The sequence below is a fragment of the Condylura cristata genome, unplaced genomic scaffold (assembly GCF_000260355.1).
Source record: "Condylura cristata isolate star-nosed mole 26May11 unplaced genomic scaffold, ConCri1.0 scaffold00007, whole genome shotgun sequence".
Classification (NCBI taxonomy): Eukaryota; Metazoa; Chordata; class Mammalia; order Eulipotyphla; family Talpidae; genus Condylura; species Condylura cristata.
The window spans coordinates 26,594,227-26,613,666 of record NW_004567108.1 but is presented as its reverse complement, the minus strand read 5'-3'; the positions used below and the strand labels follow the sequence as shown (position 1 = coordinate 26,613,666).

The 19,440-nt window shown below is 36.5% G+C and overlaps 1 protein-coding gene across 1 annotated transcript in view; it reads left to right on the top strand.

Moving 5' to 3' along the window:
- The window catches only part of ADGRV1 (adhesion G protein-coupled receptor V1), a 402,490-nt gene that overhangs the window by 28,249 nt on the left and 354,801 nt on the right, over positions 1-19,440 (top strand). The window contains exons 14-22 of the mRNA XM_004678139.1: positions 108-231; positions 1,133-1,399; positions 5,708-5,834; positions 6,460-6,677; positions 7,512-8,255; positions 9,501-9,874; positions 12,130-12,306; positions 13,675-13,855; positions 15,149-15,351. Coding sequence (XP_004678196.1) covers positions 108-231; positions 1,133-1,399; positions 5,708-5,834; positions 6,460-6,677; positions 7,512-8,255; positions 9,501-9,874; positions 12,130-12,306; positions 13,675-13,855; positions 15,149-15,351 — 2,415 coding nt within the window. The remainder of the gene's footprint in view (positions 1-107; positions 232-1,132; positions 1,400-5,707; positions 5,835-6,459; positions 6,678-7,511; positions 8,256-9,500; positions 9,875-12,129; positions 12,307-13,674; positions 13,856-15,148; positions 15,352-19,440) is intronic.

Here is a 19,440-nt window from a genome sequence, read left to right as displayed (position 1 = left end):
AAAAAAAAGATAAGAGATATATAAAAAGATAAAACAATTTAGGAATATATAATGCAATTCTATGCAGTAATCACCTGACTTACAACATATGTTATGTTTTTTAAAAGATTCCAGAAGAAATGGAAGAATTTACCATTATTTTACTTAATGCCACTGGAGGAGCTAAAATAGGAAATAAAACTACTGCAACTCTGAGGATTACAGGAAATGATGACCCCATTTACTTTGCAGGTGATATTTCTCTTTTAATTGAGTGAGTGTACATTTTTCTTAAGTAGTGTATATGTATTTTTTCCCCAATAACTTTTAAACATTTTTGGTAAAAACTATTGATGCTTATTTAAATATTGATTTTATGATTTGTTTGGGATATTATTATTCACAATGATGTTTCAATGAGTATTTCTAAAGATCTGAAAGAAAAATAGAACAAGTATTGTTTTGTCAGCTTTATTTTCCACCTCCTCCCCTTTCAAATTTTAAAGTATTTTCTTTCCTTTATGCAGAAAAGAACATTCTCCCTTGTGACCTCTTCAATACACAATGTATCCAGTACAGGGTGTTGTACTAAATGGTTAATCACTAACAACCACAACTAATATTTAATCGGTCATGCAAATTAGGCTCTCCTCATTTTTATCACTTTAATTTTTTTTTTTAGAACTGTCTTTTGCCACCTGAGAGATCTTTTAATTTTGTTTATGAGATCCAATTGGTATTTAAGTGTTTCTTAAACCCATTTGCAAGCTATTCAGTTTTGCTTTTAAACATCATGAATTTTATTATTTGTATTTTTTTACTTTCAGCTAATGGGTAAATAATAAATTAGTCCTATGTGTTTGGCCTTATGCTCATCGCCAAAAAAAAAAAAAAAAAGTGTAAGCCTGCAGTATGAGACAAAAGAGGAAGCTAGACACTGTGTCATTTTTTGATAAATTTAGTGGAAGACTATGGATTCTGTAGGAATTAAGTCAGGAAGAAGGTCACTGACCTTAGAGGAGAACTCTCAGGAGTCTTGGGACCAGAGCTGACTCCTTTTAAGCAAATGGAGCATTTCTCAAGCAGGGAGAAATGCAAAATGATCTGAAAATAAGTTGATGGCAGTTCCTTCTCTTCTTTTTAAATATTTCAGTGCCTCGTGTAGTAAGGGTTCAGGAGGGTGAGATCGCTAGCTTCACAGTTCTCAGAAACGGATCTGTTGATGTTGCCTGTGCTGTCCTGTACGCCACCATGGACGGGACTGCTACGGCCCAAGAAGGAGACTTCGTTCCTGTTGAAAAGGGAGAAATGCTTGTTTTTGCAGTTGGAAGTAGAGAGAAGAACATATCCATATTTGTTAATGAAGATGATATCCCAGAAACAGACGAGGTTTTTTATATAATCCTCTTTAATTCAACAGGTAAATAAATTACATTTTTGTTCCAGATTTTTTTCAGTGCTTTAAGACAGCATTAAATTCTATTGTTCACTAGCACTTAATTGTCCTCTGTGACTGTTCAAGAGCCAACCTGTTTGCTGTTTGTCTTCTTGAGAGATGGGGTTAAGCATGTATGTGTTGAACTTTTCTGTATACGGTATACTTCATGGCATTATTTTAAGTCTTTTTTCACAATAAGGCACAAATAAAAAAACTGATCTAGCTAATGCTACTCTGAGCCTTGTCCAGTCACCTGACTTTAATGGCATCGGTAGCCCATATTCTTTGTCCTTCTAGCATGATGCTGGGCCTACTGGTGGGGAAGTTGCATGTTGTAGGTGGCTGGGTCTAACTGACAGAAAATTCCCTGGAGCTGTATCCACATCAAAGATAATGTGTCAGGCAGAAAGATAGACGCCTCCTTCTTCTCTGTACTATCTATGAGGCAGGATGTTTTGATCCCACCATTAGTAAACTGGATCGACTATAACTTCTCTGGAATATGTTGTTTTCTTATGAGTAGAAAGGGTTTTTTTCTTGAACCTCTGTGAATCAGTTGAGTAATGGTATCTACCACCCTGAATACATTAATGCATTTGTAAGAGCTCTTAGATCTCTGAAGGTGCCAGGCCCTTAGGTGAGTGGCATTAGGAAACTAACAAGAATCCACATTTTTCCATCTGTTTCAATAGTGTTTCCTTTCTAGAAAAATAATCCTTTCCAATATCATACATTGCATTGAGCATCATATTCTTTAATCTTTTGATCTAGAGTAGTCTTTTCTTAACTTCCACAATGTTGATAATAAGAAATAAAGGCTAGTTATTTTGTAGACTATCCTTCATATTATGTTTGTCTTATGTTTCCTCGTTGTTAGATTTGGGGATTGTATCCTTAGAGGAATAAAATGAAGTGATTTTACTTTTAGCATATCCTTTCAGTACATACATGATTTTGTTTTACAGTGTTCACTTGGACCATAATTTTGTTGATAACTGTCAGGCTTCTGTACTATGCTGGTTTTCTTTTGTGATTAATGTTTTGTGGGAGGGATACTTTAAAGTCATGTAAACATCATGTTATTCATCAAATTTCCAATTTTTTCATTGACTTATTTATCAAATTGGACTCATGATTTCTACTTAATGAATTTCACTATCATTATTTGTTTTGATGGTTAAACTGTCCCAAATTTAGCCAGTGATAGCCTCTTTTAGATGACTTCTTTATATATTTATATGTTCTTATTTATTCCTTATGTATTTTCTTACTTCCTGGCATAGGAAGCTGTTCCAAACTCATTTTGTACTTCTTTCAAAACCCTGAAACCAGCCATTTCAGCAAGGAACACATCTTTTTAGTGAAGAATGTTGTTTAAAAACCAGTATCTGGGAACTACTGATCCTATTTTATTATATTCCTCCTAGGCTCTCTGAGTCTACACTGGCGGAATAGATGTATGTATGTCTATATACATACACATTTTAAAATCTGTAGTTCCAAATCCAATAGTATATAATAAGAACCATTAGCTCACAGCAGTATCTCTGTTTCTATCTGTTGATGAAGAAATGACATTTTCTTAATAGTCTTTATTTTAGATATAAGGTCTTGATGACATATATTTATGGGTGAACATTATTTTTTCCAAACCATCTTTGAGGTAAAATGTCACTGGAGTTAAACATTGTCAAGCTAAAATATCACTATGATTAAAATACACATCAAAGCATTTTAAACTCTTCTGAAGAGAATGACATGCGATTCTGCAAGAAGTTCAGGAGTTTACTTTGTAAAATGTTTCACAGGGGAAATATATATTTGATTTCCCCAAAGATACATTTTGAGAGAAATGAGAGAGGGATGGAGGAGGAGAAGAGAAATATTGAGAGGAAGTCAGGTGTGACAGCGACTCACTTGAGGAATATATATGTACTTACTGCAGCTGCATTTGTCTTTCATATTTTTCTAGAATTAGTAGCATCTGAGGACCTAATATCTTTAGCTCTGCAAATTTGGATCACAAAAATCTGTAGAGTTTGGGCTTCTTCCACCCTTTCTCAGTTCTTCCTCTCCTTTTCATGATATCAAATCTTTGAGGACCTAAGGGATTTGTGATGGTAAAGTTGGAGATACTGTATCTCGAACAAAACCCAGTGCTGGTGGGCTTGATAGATACTGTTCACCATTTATGGTCCTGTTAGTACTTTCTGTGGAGAAATATAATTTTTAGCACAACCTGTGATCTGTTACTTGACAAATGTACCTGATAGAAGTTCCTGCCAAAATTAGGTTTTGCTATTTTATTTGTTTTTGTTAGATTTGGTATATTTTTTAAAAAAGTTTTATTTATTTATATATGTAAGAGCTGGGGTGCAGGCCAGAAGTGCAGGAGTGGGGTGGAGTAAGAGGATTCACCAGAGACAGAGTGGGGAGCAGAACAGCCAGATATTTTGAAATACACTGCTGAAGGGAGCGGGACAGGAGAGGTCTGCTGCGACATGTGGTTCAGCTCCCTGGCTGGGGATCAAACTCACTTCATAGTGCTGTACTTTAACTTGTGCTCCAGGGAGGGCCCAGATTTGGTATATATATGTATACACACACATACACACACACACACACAAATGTATATATGTATACACATATATATTTAATAATATAACAGTTTATTTTTACATCATTTTGTGCCTTTTTCCATCTCAGTTGTAATCCCCGTGGGCTTTCCATCACCACAGATTTGGTATATTTTAAGTTATTGCTCTTAAACATTTTCTTTACAATTTGACTTGCTGTCTATATTTTAATTTTTCTTTCTCTTTCCATCGACTGAATATCAAATGAGTCTGACTGTAGTTCTGTATATTTTTTAAAGATTTATTTATTTATGCATACAGAAATGGGGTACAGTCAGAGGTGCAGGGGTGATGAGAAGACACATCATAGTCAGAGTGGGGAGCAGAACAGGCAGATCGACAAACCACACTGCTGAGGGGAGCAATGGGCAAGACAGTAGAGGTCTGCTGAGCCACATGGATCACCTCTGGGGCAGGGATTGAGCTCACACCGAAGCAGCCATGGCTTGGCTTAGCTTTGCAGTACAGCACTCCAACCTGCTGTGCCACCAATGGGGACCCAGTTCTGTATTTTTATACATTACATTCAGTGCATGTTTTGTTGCATGTGATTTTTTTTTTCTGTAAGTTCATATTTGGGTATTGTTCTCAGCTACTTTGAAAGCTTTATTGCATCAGTTTCATTTGCCATTTCATAAATAACTTCTGAGTACCAGCTCCTAAGTTCAAGTCCTCTGTGAGGATATGGAGTTAAGTGTTTCTCAGATGAGCTTATAGTGAAGTTGTAATTGTGTGCGTGTGTGTTAATATAATGCAGTAATTTTTGGGAGAGACAAATGCAAAGTCATATAGGAGTACAGTGGAGATGTACTTAACTTAATTTGAGAATTCAGAGAATTCCTGGCAACATTGTTGCTTGAGGTGGGTACTCAGAAATGAGTCAGGTGAAACAGGTAAAGACTTTTTTACCTAGGTAATAACTGGAGCAAAGAGAAAGAGCTTTAGATCTTAGTGAAGTGGTGAGAAGAAAACTAATGTATAAGTAGTAATGATACTGACATGTGTATAACAAATTGGAGTTTAGGGGGAGTAAGTTCAACCTTAAAGACTGTTTCATTCTGGGAATGACCAGCTCAGACTCTGAGATTGAAAGGGGAAAGCTCAAGCTACTGAGTCTATTAATATGGACAGAAGTATTTTTATGGTTTAGAGTAATTAATTACTTTTCATGAGGGTCTTCCTGGTGGCCTGTGGGTTAATTCTCAGCGCTATCAATGCTACAGCCTGAGTTCGATCCCCATCTAGGGAGCTGGCCCACATGGTGCAGCAGACTTCTATCTTGCCCCCTGCTCCCATTAGCAGTGTATTTCGGTAAATCCATCTGATCAGCTCCCCACTCTCTCTAGTGAACCCTCTCATACCCTGCTTAAAAAGTTTAAATTAGATAAAGCTTGATTTTGAATCTAAATTACTGAAGTGATATTTCTATTATGAAGAAAGTGTCTTGTATGTTTTTCAATAACATAAGACACTTCCAAAAGACAAGTCTTATTTAGACTTCTGATTTAGACATCTCTCTCTCCGTTACTTATGCCCTTTAATGAGGAAATTCTTGCTGAAATTTGATCTTAAGTATAAACTGTTTCTTAATTTACAGATAAAGTTAATGGGTTAATTACCTTTTGTTGTTTTGACATTTCTGTTTTTAATTTAGGTGACACTGTAGTATATCAACATGGAACAGCTACAGTGATAATTGAAGCTAATGATGATCCAAATGGTATTTTTTCTTTGGAGCCCATAGACAAAGCAGTACAAGAAGGAGAAACTAATGCATTTTGGTAAGATCCTCTGGATAAGGCAAATTCAAATTGTATAGAATAACATCAAATCTTCATGCAAAAAAACGAAAGTGTCAGTCTTTCGAAAGAAATTTAAGAATTTAATAAATTCAAAGTTGACTGTATGAATGCTGTTTACCATTTAAAAAAAAAAAACAACTTGAAACTATAACTGGTAAGCACAAATTATCCTCTCAACCTTTCTTACCCACTACTTTGTTAGGACTTTGTCAAGGCTGAGTAACTTGTAATATCTAAAACATAAAAATACCTCAAATGTAATACCTCAAATGATATATTACTATGCTCATCCTATACTTTTCTTTTGAATAACGTTACCAATTCTCATCTAAATGTTTTTCAGTTGGGCTTAGAATTTTTCTATCAGTTTGGACTTTGAATACTGTCATCTTAAGAACATTCTCTTTGTTTCTTAAAGTTCTAATCAGTCTCCCCTTTCCATGAGATTCTTCATGACTGCTCAGTAAGGACTGACTGGTTTAGAATAAAGATGATAAGTAGAAAAAAATACTTTTGAGATAATACAAAAACTCATTAAATGTAGTTAGATTCACTACTTATAAAGTTTGCATAATGATGAATTTCTTAAAAATTTGTTATATAGGATTTTGAGGCACCGAGGACCTTTTGGCAATGTTTCTGTGGCTTGGCAACTGTTTCAGAACGACTCTGCTTTGTATCCTGGACAAGAGTTCTATGAAACTTCAGGGATGGTTAACTTTATGGATGGAGAAAAAGCCAAACCAATAATTCTCCATGCTTTTCCAGATAAAATTCCTGAATTCAATGAATTTTATATTCTAAGGCTTATAAACATTTCAGGTGTGGTGTTTTACCATCTTTTATTTTATCACCAAAAGATAATATTCTATACTTAAATAGTTAGGCTGTATAGAAAAATGAAATTGATGAAGATGTAAGTTTATTTTTATTCTGATTTTAAATATACAAATACCTTTTTGATGGAAATGCTATTTTTAATATTCATTGTGGTCTTAACTTGGTAAGGTTTTATGTATAGAGACATATCCATCTTCAAATTTAAAGGTTTTTATCACATCGAGTATAATAAGGTCTGCACAAAAATATTTATGGAAGTCTGGAAGTAGGGATTGATGGTGGTTTAAAAGTTGGTCTTTTGCCATAATTTAAGCAACTTCTCCATCACTTTTGATTATTTTATTTATTTATGCATACAAGAACTAAGGTAGAGGCCAGGGGTGTTGGGCGGAGGGGGGAATTTAGAGGATTTACCAGAGATAGAATGCAGAGCAGAATAGGTGGATCTTCTGAAATACATTGCTGAGGGGAGCGTCAGGCGAGACAGGAGAGGTATGATGAAACCATGTGGGTCACCTCCCTGGCTGGGGGTTGGACTTGTGCTGTAGATGATTTGCTAGTGTGCTGAGACTTAACCCTTTGCACCATTAGGGTAGCTCTTCTCCATCACTTTTGATTTTAACTCAGGAATTAAACTTCACTGGGGGTTTGATGAAGCAAGAACTTCTGTAAATGTGTTGAAGTCATAAGGTGAAACTGTTCTTCACTCATCAATGAGTAAATTATCTAACCAGAAGTTTGCTAAACAAATCCTTTTGCTTTCATCTTCTATTAAAAGTCCTTCAAATTTTGAATTCCTATTTCTGATAATTACAGGGGGCTCTCCAGGCCCTGGAGGACAACTAGCAGAAGTCAACCTCCAGGTGACAGTAATGATTCCATTTAATGATGACCCTTTTGGGGTTTTTATATTGGATCCAGAGTGTTTAGAGCGAGAAGTGGCAGAAGATGTGCTCTCGGAAGATGATATGTCTTATATTACCAACTTTACAGTTTGGAGGCAACAGGGTGTCTTTGGTGATGTACGAGTAGGCTGGGAAATAGTGTCCGGGGAGTTCCCTGCAGGTTTGCCTTCAATGGTAGATTTCTTGATGGTTGGAATTTTCCCCAGCTCTGTGCAACGACACCCGCACATGCGACGTCACCATAGTGGAACAGATGCTCTGTACTTCAGTGGACAGGATGGTGCCTTTGGAACTGTTAATCCAAAATACTATCCTTCCAAGAACAACTCAGTCGCCACCTTTACATTTTCAGCATGGCTGATGCCCGATGCCAATACGAATGGATTTGTTATAGCAAAGGATGATGGTAATGGTAGCCTCTACTATGGGGTTAAAATTCAAACAAATGAATCGTATATGACTCTTTCCCTTCATTACAAAACATTGGGTTCCAATGCTACATACATTGCCAAGACTACATTCATGAAATATTTAGAAGAAAATGTTTGGCTCCATCTTCTAATTATCCTGGATGATGGTATAATTGAATTCTACCTTGATGGCAATACAATGCCCAGAGGAATCAAGAGTCTGAAAGGAGAAGCCATTACTGATGGTGAGTATCATCTTTTAACTAGGACACTGAATTTCAGATCAGTATTTATTATTTAGAAATGCTAAGAGGTATGACTAATACTGCTTGCATATTGGCTTAATTTCTATAAGAAAAAGTCTGTGCCTGGCAAAATCATAAGGTTGTACTGAATGGTGCAGAAATGAGTTAGGCAAAATATTTGCCCTTGGGAAATCCTGAAGTAGGCTCTGGGAGAGAGATGTACAAACTGATTACTTCAGTACATTGTAGGAAGAAAGAAAAAAATATTAGGAAGGAGCAACGTCTGTTCCAAGCTTTTGCTTGGTATTGCCTATGAGGTCCGTCCATAGTTTGATCTACTGAGATATTTCATCTACAATCACAGAAAAGGCTGGTGATGATGATGTTAGTGGCAGGATGCCTGTTTCTGTCTTAAGACTACCTGGGTGATGACTTGTAAAACTGTCTTGATTGATGATATTGATAAGAAACATTACTTGTACTTTTATTTTCCCAGATTTCATCTCATTGAAATATTATTTGAGTTACTGCAGAAGGAATAAACAAAAATCAAAATTAGTGAATTCCAAAAAACTTTTTTTTAAAGATTTATTTATTTATTCATACAGAACTGGGGTACAGGCCAGAGTTGCAGAGGGTGAGAGGATTCACCAGGAACAGAGGGGGGAGCAGAACAGGCAGATCGACAAAATACACTGCTGAGGGGAGCAGTGGGCGGGTCAGGAGAGGTCTGCCTCGCCATGTGGATCTCCGGGGCAGGCGGGGATCGAACTCATGTGGAATTGGCTTACGCTTCTTAGTGCAGTGCTTTAACCTGCTGCGCCACCAGGGAGGGCCCCCAAAAAACTTTTGATTGAAATAGTGATATATTGTTGCTATTATGAAAAAGTAAGGGAGGTAAAGGAGATGGGAAGTTCCAGTCCTCAATTATTACTGGTTTCCTTGGTAAACAGTCCCTATCCTTAGATGCTTTCAGAAGTTACATTCATTAACATAGCAAATGATTCCTTTATTACTTACAACACTTAGAGAATTTCAGGGGCTTTGGGGAAGCTTTGAGTCAGAAAATGTGAATGAGGACCAAATATGTATGAAAATATATTTATGAGAAACACATTTCTTATAGTTCACAATACCGTACTGATTTCTTTGAACAGATTTATTTCACTTTCTGAATCACACTTGTAATTTAGGACAGGATAGCTGTGGATACTGTTACATTTAGACAACCATCTCTAATTTCAGGTCCTGGAATTCTGAGAATTGGTGCAGGAATGAATGGCAGCGAGAGATTTACAGGACTCATGCAGGATGTGAGATCTTATGAGCGGAAGCTGACTCCAGAAGAGATTTATGAACTTCATGCCATGCCAGCAAAGAGTGATTTACACCCGGTTTCTGGATATTTGGAGTTCCGACAGGGAGAAACAAACAAGTCATTTATTATATCTGCAAGAGATGACAATGAAGAGGAAGGAGAAGAATTATTCATCCTTAAGCTAGTCTCTGCATTTGGAGAAGCTCGCATTTCTGAAGAAAATACTACAGCAAGGTTAATAATACAGAAGAGTGATAATGCCAATGGTTTATTTGGCTTCACAGGAGCTTGTATACCAGAGGTAAGTAGTGAACTTGGAGAATTGGGGAGTTAAAAATTCATAGTTGAGGGGCCTCCTTGGTGGTACAGGGGTTAAAATCTTAGTGCTATCAAGTTATCACTGTTAACTATAGCATGCATGAGTTTGATCCCTGGCCAAGAAGCTTCCCACATAATGCAGCAGACCTCTCCTGTCTCTTCCATGGCAGTGTCTTTCAGTAGACAACTGTTCTGCTCCCTACTCTGTCTCTGGAGAATTCTCTCGCCACCCCCTCCCACTCCCCACCCCCACACCGCTGGCCTACACTCCAACTCTTGTATTTTTAATAAATCTTTAAAAAGTAAAATTCATGGTTGATAGATTTACTTAAGAGTAGGCTTTTTCTCATTTGGGAAGATTGCTTGAGATTCTACTTTAGGCCCAGAAGTATGCTAGAGCCAGTATTGAATATGTAGATCACAGGGTTTTTACTCTACCAATTTTTAGTTTGAATCTGAAGTTTAATGAGCTGGTGGAAGTAATAACAAGTTCGTCAATAAAATATTAGCAATTATCTTTAAAGTTAATGTACTTCACAGAATGTATAATTATTTGCACATTTAATTTACTACTGTATAGATATCATATAAATGAATGATAAATATATTGAAAGCTTCCATGAGTAATCGTAATCGAAAGTTTATTGAAATCTGATTTTTGAGTTTTATTCCACATGTGGAACATATTTAAATAGTGACAACATTCTTCTATGGTGGGTGTAAATGCCTTTCTTATCAACCTTCTGAGCCAGCTTAATTCATCAGGCTCTTTTACTGCTCTTATCAGTACTTTCCAACTTTTCAAAGATTCGTAATCATCTTGATTTACTGTTCAGTAATGTGAGATCTCACTACTTCGCAGGTGTTGTATTTGACAGCAGCAGCTTGATATCCATGAAAAGGTGCCAAGAGAGTCTTTTCCTTTGCAAGTTGATTCTAATAGGTTTGGAAGGAAATTGAAATGATTAAGAAATGTGTGACTGGGTAAAGCTTGAAAAAAAAGTCCTGGTCTTAGGCTTTACCATAGCTTACAGTGGTGCCCCTGGCTCTCTAGAGTACCTTTCTGCCCCCTTAGCTGTTTGGCTTGGTGACAGCCTTTGAAATCTTCAAAAGTGGTCTTTTCTAGATGAGAAATGGAGTATCTCAGACTTGGGAGGGCAAATGTCAGACAGATCTGTAAGTCAGAAAAGAAATATCTTTGTCTATATTGATAACACCTTTAAAAAGACAGCCACCAAGAAATTTACATTTTTTAACAAAAGATTTATATATTTATTCATACAGAACTGGGGTACAGGCCAGAGATGCGGAGGGTGAGAGGATTCACCAGAGACAGAGTGGGGAGCAGAACAGGCAGACGACAAAGTACACTGCTGAGGGGAGCAGCGGGTGGTCCGGAGAGGTCTGTCGCACCATGTGGGTCACCTCTGGGGCAGGTGGGAATCGAACTCATGTGAAAGTGGCTTAAGCTACTTAGTGCTGTGCTTTAACCCTCTGCACCACCAGGGAGGCCCTGAAATTTACATATGTTTTAAGCACCTTTCTGATAATTCATAATACAGCTGCACCAAATATTAATTTCTCTAATTTATAGGGTCAGAAAGGTGGTGAAAATTGAATAAAATGAGATCAAATGTTTGGTTCAAAGTTTGGCAGTTATTAGTGCTTAACAAATGTTAGTTTTACTTGTCCCTAAAGTATATTAAGAAGAATTATAATTTGAACCTGTTTTTCCTCTCTGTAACTGTACTGTCATCATCTCTGTTTTTAAAAGGACAGATTACCTCCTTCAGTTTGCTAAATAACGTACATCCAATTAATTTTATATACTTGAATGATACTCTGTACTATCAAATTATATAGATATCGCATATTTAAAGGAATCTAGTAAAATAACAAACAGACACTCAGAAATAAATGCAGTCCTAGTTAAAATAATATTCCCATTTTTATAAATCTCTACCCAAAACATCTCTAAATTTATTCTTAATCTGAGTTTATAAGTATAAAACATAATCCAAGTATTAGTTATAAAAGTAAAATAATGGGACTAGCAAGTTCCATGAATCGCTATTTATTTTATTGGAAAAATACATGTATCAGGAAGAAGGAAGAGACTTTCGACTTGCAGAAAATTATTGAATTAAGTTTATGAGAAGAGGAGCTCAGGAAGGCTTTGTAATCTTATCACTGATTTGAATTGGCACATAGATATAAATAATTTGCATTCAATTTCAGATCGCAGAGGAAGGATCTACCATTTCATGTGTGGTAGAGCGAACCAGAGGAGCGCTGGATTATGTGCATGTTTTTTACACCATCTCACAGATAGAATCTGATGGCATTAATTACCTTGTTGATGATTTTGCTAATGCCAGTGGAACTATCACATTCCTCCCTTGGCAAAGATCAGAGGTAAAGCCTTCTTTGTTTCTTGCAAACCTCCTGGAAAGCTTTTCCTGATGTGTTTGTTCTGTAATTTATTTGCAGCCTGTTGCGATTTAAGCCATTTAAGATACCTAGTGATTAGGTAAGTCACAGTATAAAATATTTTGCATTGTGCAAAATAAAGAAATTAAGGATTTTGAATGAGATGTTTTATGGTTATATTTTTTTCTTTAATTCCAATAATATAAAATTGGTGTAGCTGGGCAGTTTATCACTGTGGTTTGTTGTGGTTATTGGACACAATGGGAAACTGAAGAATTCTTAATGGTACTCTTCTAGCCAGCCAATTAATTTTTATAAATCTAAACTCATTTTATTTGCATTAAATTTGGAAAAGTGAGGTAATTTTTATTTGTCTTCATTTAGCTCCAGCTTCATCAAACACTTTTCATGAGCCATAGTTTCATATTTTGAATAAATCCTCCAGCAATGATACTTCTTAAGTGAAATTAGAAAATTCTCCTATATAATAGTCTACCTTGTGGGAATAGTCATATCAGAGTAATTTTTCATTAAACATCTAACTATCCTATAGCTGATCAGAGCTAGCCAGTAAAATAACTTAAAATTTGCAAATATAGTCTGAGGAAATTCCTGAGGGATTTAGAAGTTCATAGGGTGCAAAGTTTACAACTGAGGGAAGGCCTAAATACTCTTAAGAATTAAAGTGCCAAAGTTAAAGAAAACTGTTTAGATGTTTTTCATTGGGGGGAAACAAATTAGCTTATAAGAAAAATGTCTCAATCTATAGATAGATCCACGATAGAGTGCTTACTTCTCTTTGGTAAATGAGGAAACAGAGTAACTAGTAAGATTTCATAAGTCTAATATGTTGTTCAGTTTAAAAGTCTATTTTTCCTGTTTATTGCATCCAACTTTTTGCATATGTATGTGTCATTGAGGTAACATTGGGTTATAGCACTGTGCATACTCCAGGTGCATAGGGTCGCGCCACTTCCCTTCTGTGTTACTACAGCACTCTTGCCGCCAAGGCAGCCATTGGTAGTCCTTCAGCAGAGTATATTTTATTCTTATCCTTTGCCTTTTTCCATCTCTTTTTTGGATTTAAAATGCTCTTTCTTTTAGCAAGTCATCATGATGATATCATACAATGTGATATTAATACCCAAATAGAATATTTTTTAGATAGACATTGTTACTGCTCAACACTCATTATTGTTCAAAAATTTAATTCTCAGATAGCTTTGTGTGTGTGTGTGTAGAATTTGTTAAATAATAACTTTAACCAACTATAATTAGCTATTTTCTTTTAGTAATTGGAAAGTAAATTCTACATGTATTATGCTCAATGCCACTGTAATTTTATATCTACAGGTCCTCAACATATATGTTCTTGATGATGATATTCCTGAGCTTAATGAGTATTTCCGTGTGACACTGGTTTCTGCAATCCCTGGAGATGGAAAGTTAGGTTCAACTCCCTCCAGTGGTGCAAGCATAGATCCTGAAAAGGAAACGACAGATATCACCATTAAAGCTAGTGATCATCCATATGGTAACCAATCCCTTCTGCAAGGATAATCTGTGCTTCGATAGCAGTCTTTGGACCTACTTAGAACTTGCTTTAAAAAAAAAAAATGTTTATATATACAGAACTGGGGCATAGGCAGAGGTTCGGGGGTAGGGGTGGTGGTGGTGGTGGTGAGAGGATTCACCAGAGAGAGAATGGGAACAGAACAGGTGGATATACTGGAATACACTGCTGAGGGGAGCAGCGGGCAGGGCAGGAGAGGTCTGCCACGCCATGCGAGTCACCTCCCTGGCTGGAGATAAACTTGTGCTTCAGTGGCTTTGATGGCTTCATAGTGCTGTACTTTAAACCATTGTGCCACCCGGGAGGGCCCACTTAGAACTTCCTAACAACCTTTTTATAAATATTGAAGTTAAAACTCCCTCTGGACCTTCTAAGCTCTTAAACTTCTCAACAGCCATTAATATTAACTACTGAACTTTAAGCATGTATGTAGTCTAAAGATTTATTTATTTATGCATCAGAACTGGGGTACAGGCCAGAGGTGCAGGGGCGGTGAGAGGATTCACCAGAGACAGAGTGGGGAGCAGAGCAGGACAACTGACAAAGTACACTACTGAGGGGAGCAGTGGCTGGGTCAAGAGAGGTTTTCTGCGCCACGTGGGTCACCTCTGGGGCTGGGATTGAACTTATGTTGAAGTGGCTTTAGCTTCTTAGTGCTGTGCTTTAACCCACTGCACCACCAGGGAGGGCCCCTCCTAGGTTGTGTTTTAACTATGTTATATTTCCAGGTCTTGCATCCAAGTTTTTATCCTTTTTATTTTTGTGCATGGACTTAAGTTAGGACTGTTTTTGTTTATTTACTTTTGCATTGGTGGTTCATGTTTCCCAACACCATTTGTTAAAGACACTTTCCTTTCTTATCATCAAATGTTTTTAAAAATCTTGTTGCCAGTCTTTTAGATACCATTAATCACGGTGTACAGTGAGTTTATGTATGAATTCTATCAATAGAAGAGTAACTGTTTGATAATATCCTTTTAAAAACTTGATCGTTATTTTTATTCTGTAAAAAAGGAATTTTCTTTGAGCAGAGACAAGGAAAATTATTTTAATGTTTAACATCTTGAAAGTCTATTAACATACTCTGGGTCAAAAATATGTTAATAGCATAGTCATTCATGTCTTTTCTAAATGAAAGGACTCAGAATTTCTCCTGGTGCTCAAAATAATTGTGCAGATTGTTGCAACTGAGTAAGATATTCTTATACAGATAATTGGGCCAAGAATGCTTTGCCTTTTTCTTGTATCTTCTAGGCTTGCTGCAGTTCTCCTCAGGGCTACCTCCCCAAGCTGAAGATTTAATGATCCTGCCAGCAAGCAGTGTTCCCCGGGTCACCGTGCAGGAGGAGGATGGAGAAGTTAGGTTATTGGTGGTCCGAGCACAAGGACTCCTGGGGACGGTTGCGGTGGAATTTAGAACCATTTCACTGACAGCGTTCAGTCCTGAGGACTATCAGGTAAATCACTTAATCCTTTGTAAGCAGCATTTGCACTGGTAAAATAGACATAACTGTTCTTCTTTTGGAGGAATGATATGGACTGCACTGTCCCTGAGATATGGAAAAGTAAGCACTGATAAATTTCCAGTATTTTAAAGTTCTGTAAATTAAAGTATTTCAGTTTCTTGAAACCCCACAATTAAATTAGCAATTATTCTGATTTCACTTTTACTTTATGTGTGTCATGGGCTTCCTTTGTATTACTAATTTTAAAGTTATCGGCTTTAATCAGACATTTAAAATTGAGCCCCATACACATTTCAGATCACCTCATATCATTCATCAAACATAGAAATTATATGCCCATATCTTTGCCATTTTGATTACTTTTTTTTCCAAGTGGTGAACAGTGTGGTAAAAAAAAAAAAAAAAAAAAAAAAGCTTGGCATTTGGAACTGGACAGAACTGAATCTTCTAAATGTGTGGCCTTGGGAAACTGGATCTTTTGTGACATCGATTTCTTTATTTGAAAAAGAAAGATAATATCTGTTGAGCAAGACCGCTCTGAACATTTTAAATGTGTTACATTGTAGTGGCACATACATAGTCATACTCAGTAACAGCTCACTATTCTTATTATCACCAGTAAGTATATTAAGTGAATCCCCAGTTTCTTCTTAGTTATACTTCTATCCAGATGCAGGGAAAATTTCTCTTTCAAAATCTTGTTTCTTTTGAGGTGGGATGGATGAACACATTAACATCAGACAGATTAGTAGGAGAAATTGGCAAAATTTAATAACATATAAGAAGAAGTTACATGGTTGTATGTCCTAATGGTAAGATGGGATGGGCCTGGATGTTGAGGAGAGAGAAAGGGAAATTTCCACATGACACAGAGGAGGTGACCTGCTTATTTTACTCTGAGAGTAAAACAGTGAGTTTCACAGAGAAGAGGACATGCTCACAGATAAACCTTTGCTTGGGTAACACGCCTCAAGGCACATTCTTCTAGGTCATAAAAACAGGGAACCCATTGCTTCTTTGATTTGGAAAAGGATAAATGATTGAAACAAAGACAAAGCTTTTCTTAGCCTCTAGGGCCTTCACTGCTTGTAATTTGAAATAACCTTCATTGTTTAAACTGAAAAGAATAGATACATTTGATTTGAGCTCTAAAAAGAGAAGCTATGCGTTGTTTAAATGATAGTACCATCTCTCAAGGTCCAGAGGGTCTCAACTGACCCTGTTTCCCTTAACAGGATGACGTGTATTGGGGGGGGGGGCTTGCTCTGGGTGTGTTGGGGAGATTGATCCAATGTTTCCCAGAAATAATTTGATACATTTCAACATTTCTGCTTTTTAAAGAATCTTTTTCTTTAAACTTAATGTTAGTTCTCCTCTTCCACCACTTTTTTTTTTTTTTAAGATTTATTTATTTTTGCATACAGAGCTGGGGTATAGGCCAGAGGTGCAGGGGCAGTGAGAAGATTCACCGGAGACAGAGCGGGGAGCAGAACAGGCCGACTGACTAAGTACACTGCAGAGGGGAGCAGCGGGCAGGTCAGGAGAGGTCTGCCACGCCATGTGGATCACCTCCAGGACAGGCGGGGATTGAACTCATGCAGAAATGGCTTTAGCTTCTTAGTGCTGTGCTTTAACCCGCTGCCCCACCAGGGCCCCCATCACTTCTTAATAGTGGTGCAGTGTTGACTACTTTGTACATACTTTCTATCCCAAGTCCCAGAAACCTTGACTAATCAAGTTCAGGTTTTCTTTTTTTGTCTATAACCCAGTTAGCAAACTTGTCTCAGGTTTCCTCCTTCTTAAAATCTTTTTCCGGGGCAAGTTATATTTTCTTACCCATGCCATTTATTGTGTCTTTAACTTATTCTACATCACATTGCATCTTGGATTCTTTAAAATTCTTTTAAAGAGACTTTTGCTCTTATATTGATAGCCTTCATTTTCTGAACTTGCCCAACCTCCAGTTGGATTATGATAACTAAAAGAAAAATAACTAAAAGAAAAGAAAACAAAACCCCTATTCATCCTCCATAACTATCAGAAAGCTGATACTCTTGGAGAAGTTTCTGAAGATTTCAGGGGTGCTTACAGATCTTGTTTATTTCTTATCACCACTTTAACCATTGTCTTTATTTATCCCTGAAAATCTGATAACATTTGCCTTAACCATTTCTCTAATGTTTCAGTTCTCTCTGCTCCATGTCAACACAAAAGTAAGAATTTCTTAGCCTTTGTATGTGGATATGTCTTTGAGTATACAATGGAGGCGGAGGAGGGGAAGGTTTGAAGATCTGACATTGTTGCTCTTAATTTTATTTTCATGTAACAGTTACAGGTGATCACCATTCAGTTGTTTACTTTCAACCTCTGGGAATTATATTAACTAAAAAAAAAAAAAAAAGGCTGATTCACAGTGGTAGAAGCTGTCTAGAGTTGGTACTCTAAGAGAGATGGGAGTTGGCATAACCTAGGTAGTCAAGGAGGGTTTTCTTGGGGAAGTGTGTTTATGTGAGTTTTGAAGAAAATCAGAAACTTAGGTTTCCTAAGGGGGCAGGTATTGCTTGAAACTAATAAAATGCCATAAGTAAAATGGCCCTAATGTAAGGGAAAGATTAGGCATAGTATTGGAAAGAAGACTAGGTGTGGTAATAAAAGATAAGGAATTCAGGAACTGTAACATTCCATGTCTTTCAGGTCAGGCCATATGTTTTGGATTCTATTTTCAAAACAAGAAGTAATGGAAGGGTGTCAGACATAAAATTTCACTATTAGGCTGATCCACTGAGAATGGATTAAGAGATGAAAGCATTGGATGTTGAAAGACCAGTAAAGAGCTATTTTGTGGAGTAAGACAAGAGGTGATAGTTATCTTGGGTTGGGCAGGTCATAATGAAAAGAAGAAAGATGAAATTAAGTAGTGCACTAAAGAAGTGTATAAGAATTAAAATAACAGGATTTGAAGATTGTTTAGTGTGAAGAATAAGGCAGAAGAGAGTAATGAGGACTTGGTTTTTGGCATAAGCAACTTGCTGTTCTACAGTGTAGTGCTGTGGAAAGAAGTGATGTGGAATGGTTTTTAAGGGAAGAGCATGAAATTAATATTTTAAAAGAAGTTATAAGAAAGCTTCAGATACATATTAAGATTGGATATTCGAGGTTGGAGATTTAAATTTGGGCATCGGGAACATATCAATAATATGACTAGAATACGATAGATAACCTTTTCTAGAGTGAGAATCTGATCAAAGTGGTTTTTAGAACTTATAGAGCAAAAAATACTGAAAATAACGACAACCAGAAAGGGTGGAAAAACACCCTTTCTGGGGAGTGTGACATTTTGGATATCGAAGAAGGACATTTTTTCAGAAGAGGAAGTGGTAACTTTGTACAGTGGTGCTGAGCTTAAGTAGAGGGTTTCTTTGACACTGGCCAATGTTAATGTCTGTTGGTAAGATTTGTTGAACTAATGACTACTAAACACTAGCCAGAGTTAATTGCTTCCTCTTTGCACTAATTATATATGTTTTACAGCAACTGTTATTCCATTTAAATTATTTTATTACATGTTTAACATTTGTCCTGGAATGTTCTTCATGGTAAACATTTGATCTTGAGACTGGTAAAATGGTTATATGGTCATAATATAGGAAAAAGCACATTTGGAGAAACTCACTATTTTTGAATCCAAGCATCGATAGTGGTGCCAAGCTACAGCTACATGTTTCATAAATAGTAAATAGATGATGGAGTGAATGAACTGGTGACTTGGGTTCCTTTGTAATTTTTTAGTTCTAAGATCATCAGTAGTACCACAAAATGTATAATTGTTTACACAAGCTTAACACTAGAAAAATTTTAAAAGTTTAAACAATTTAAAATTGTATTCTCATAATTTTGGGGGGAAATAATGTGAGATAGCTAAAGGGGAATAGGCAGCCTTAAGACTTTGATTTTCTATAACTGTTGTAATATGTAAACTTCTCTGGTGGGAAGTCTGTATTGAATTTGCAAATATAATCAAGGAAAGTCTACTTTTTTGCCAAGTGGACTGATATTTATTTAGCTTAGAGAAAATTTCAG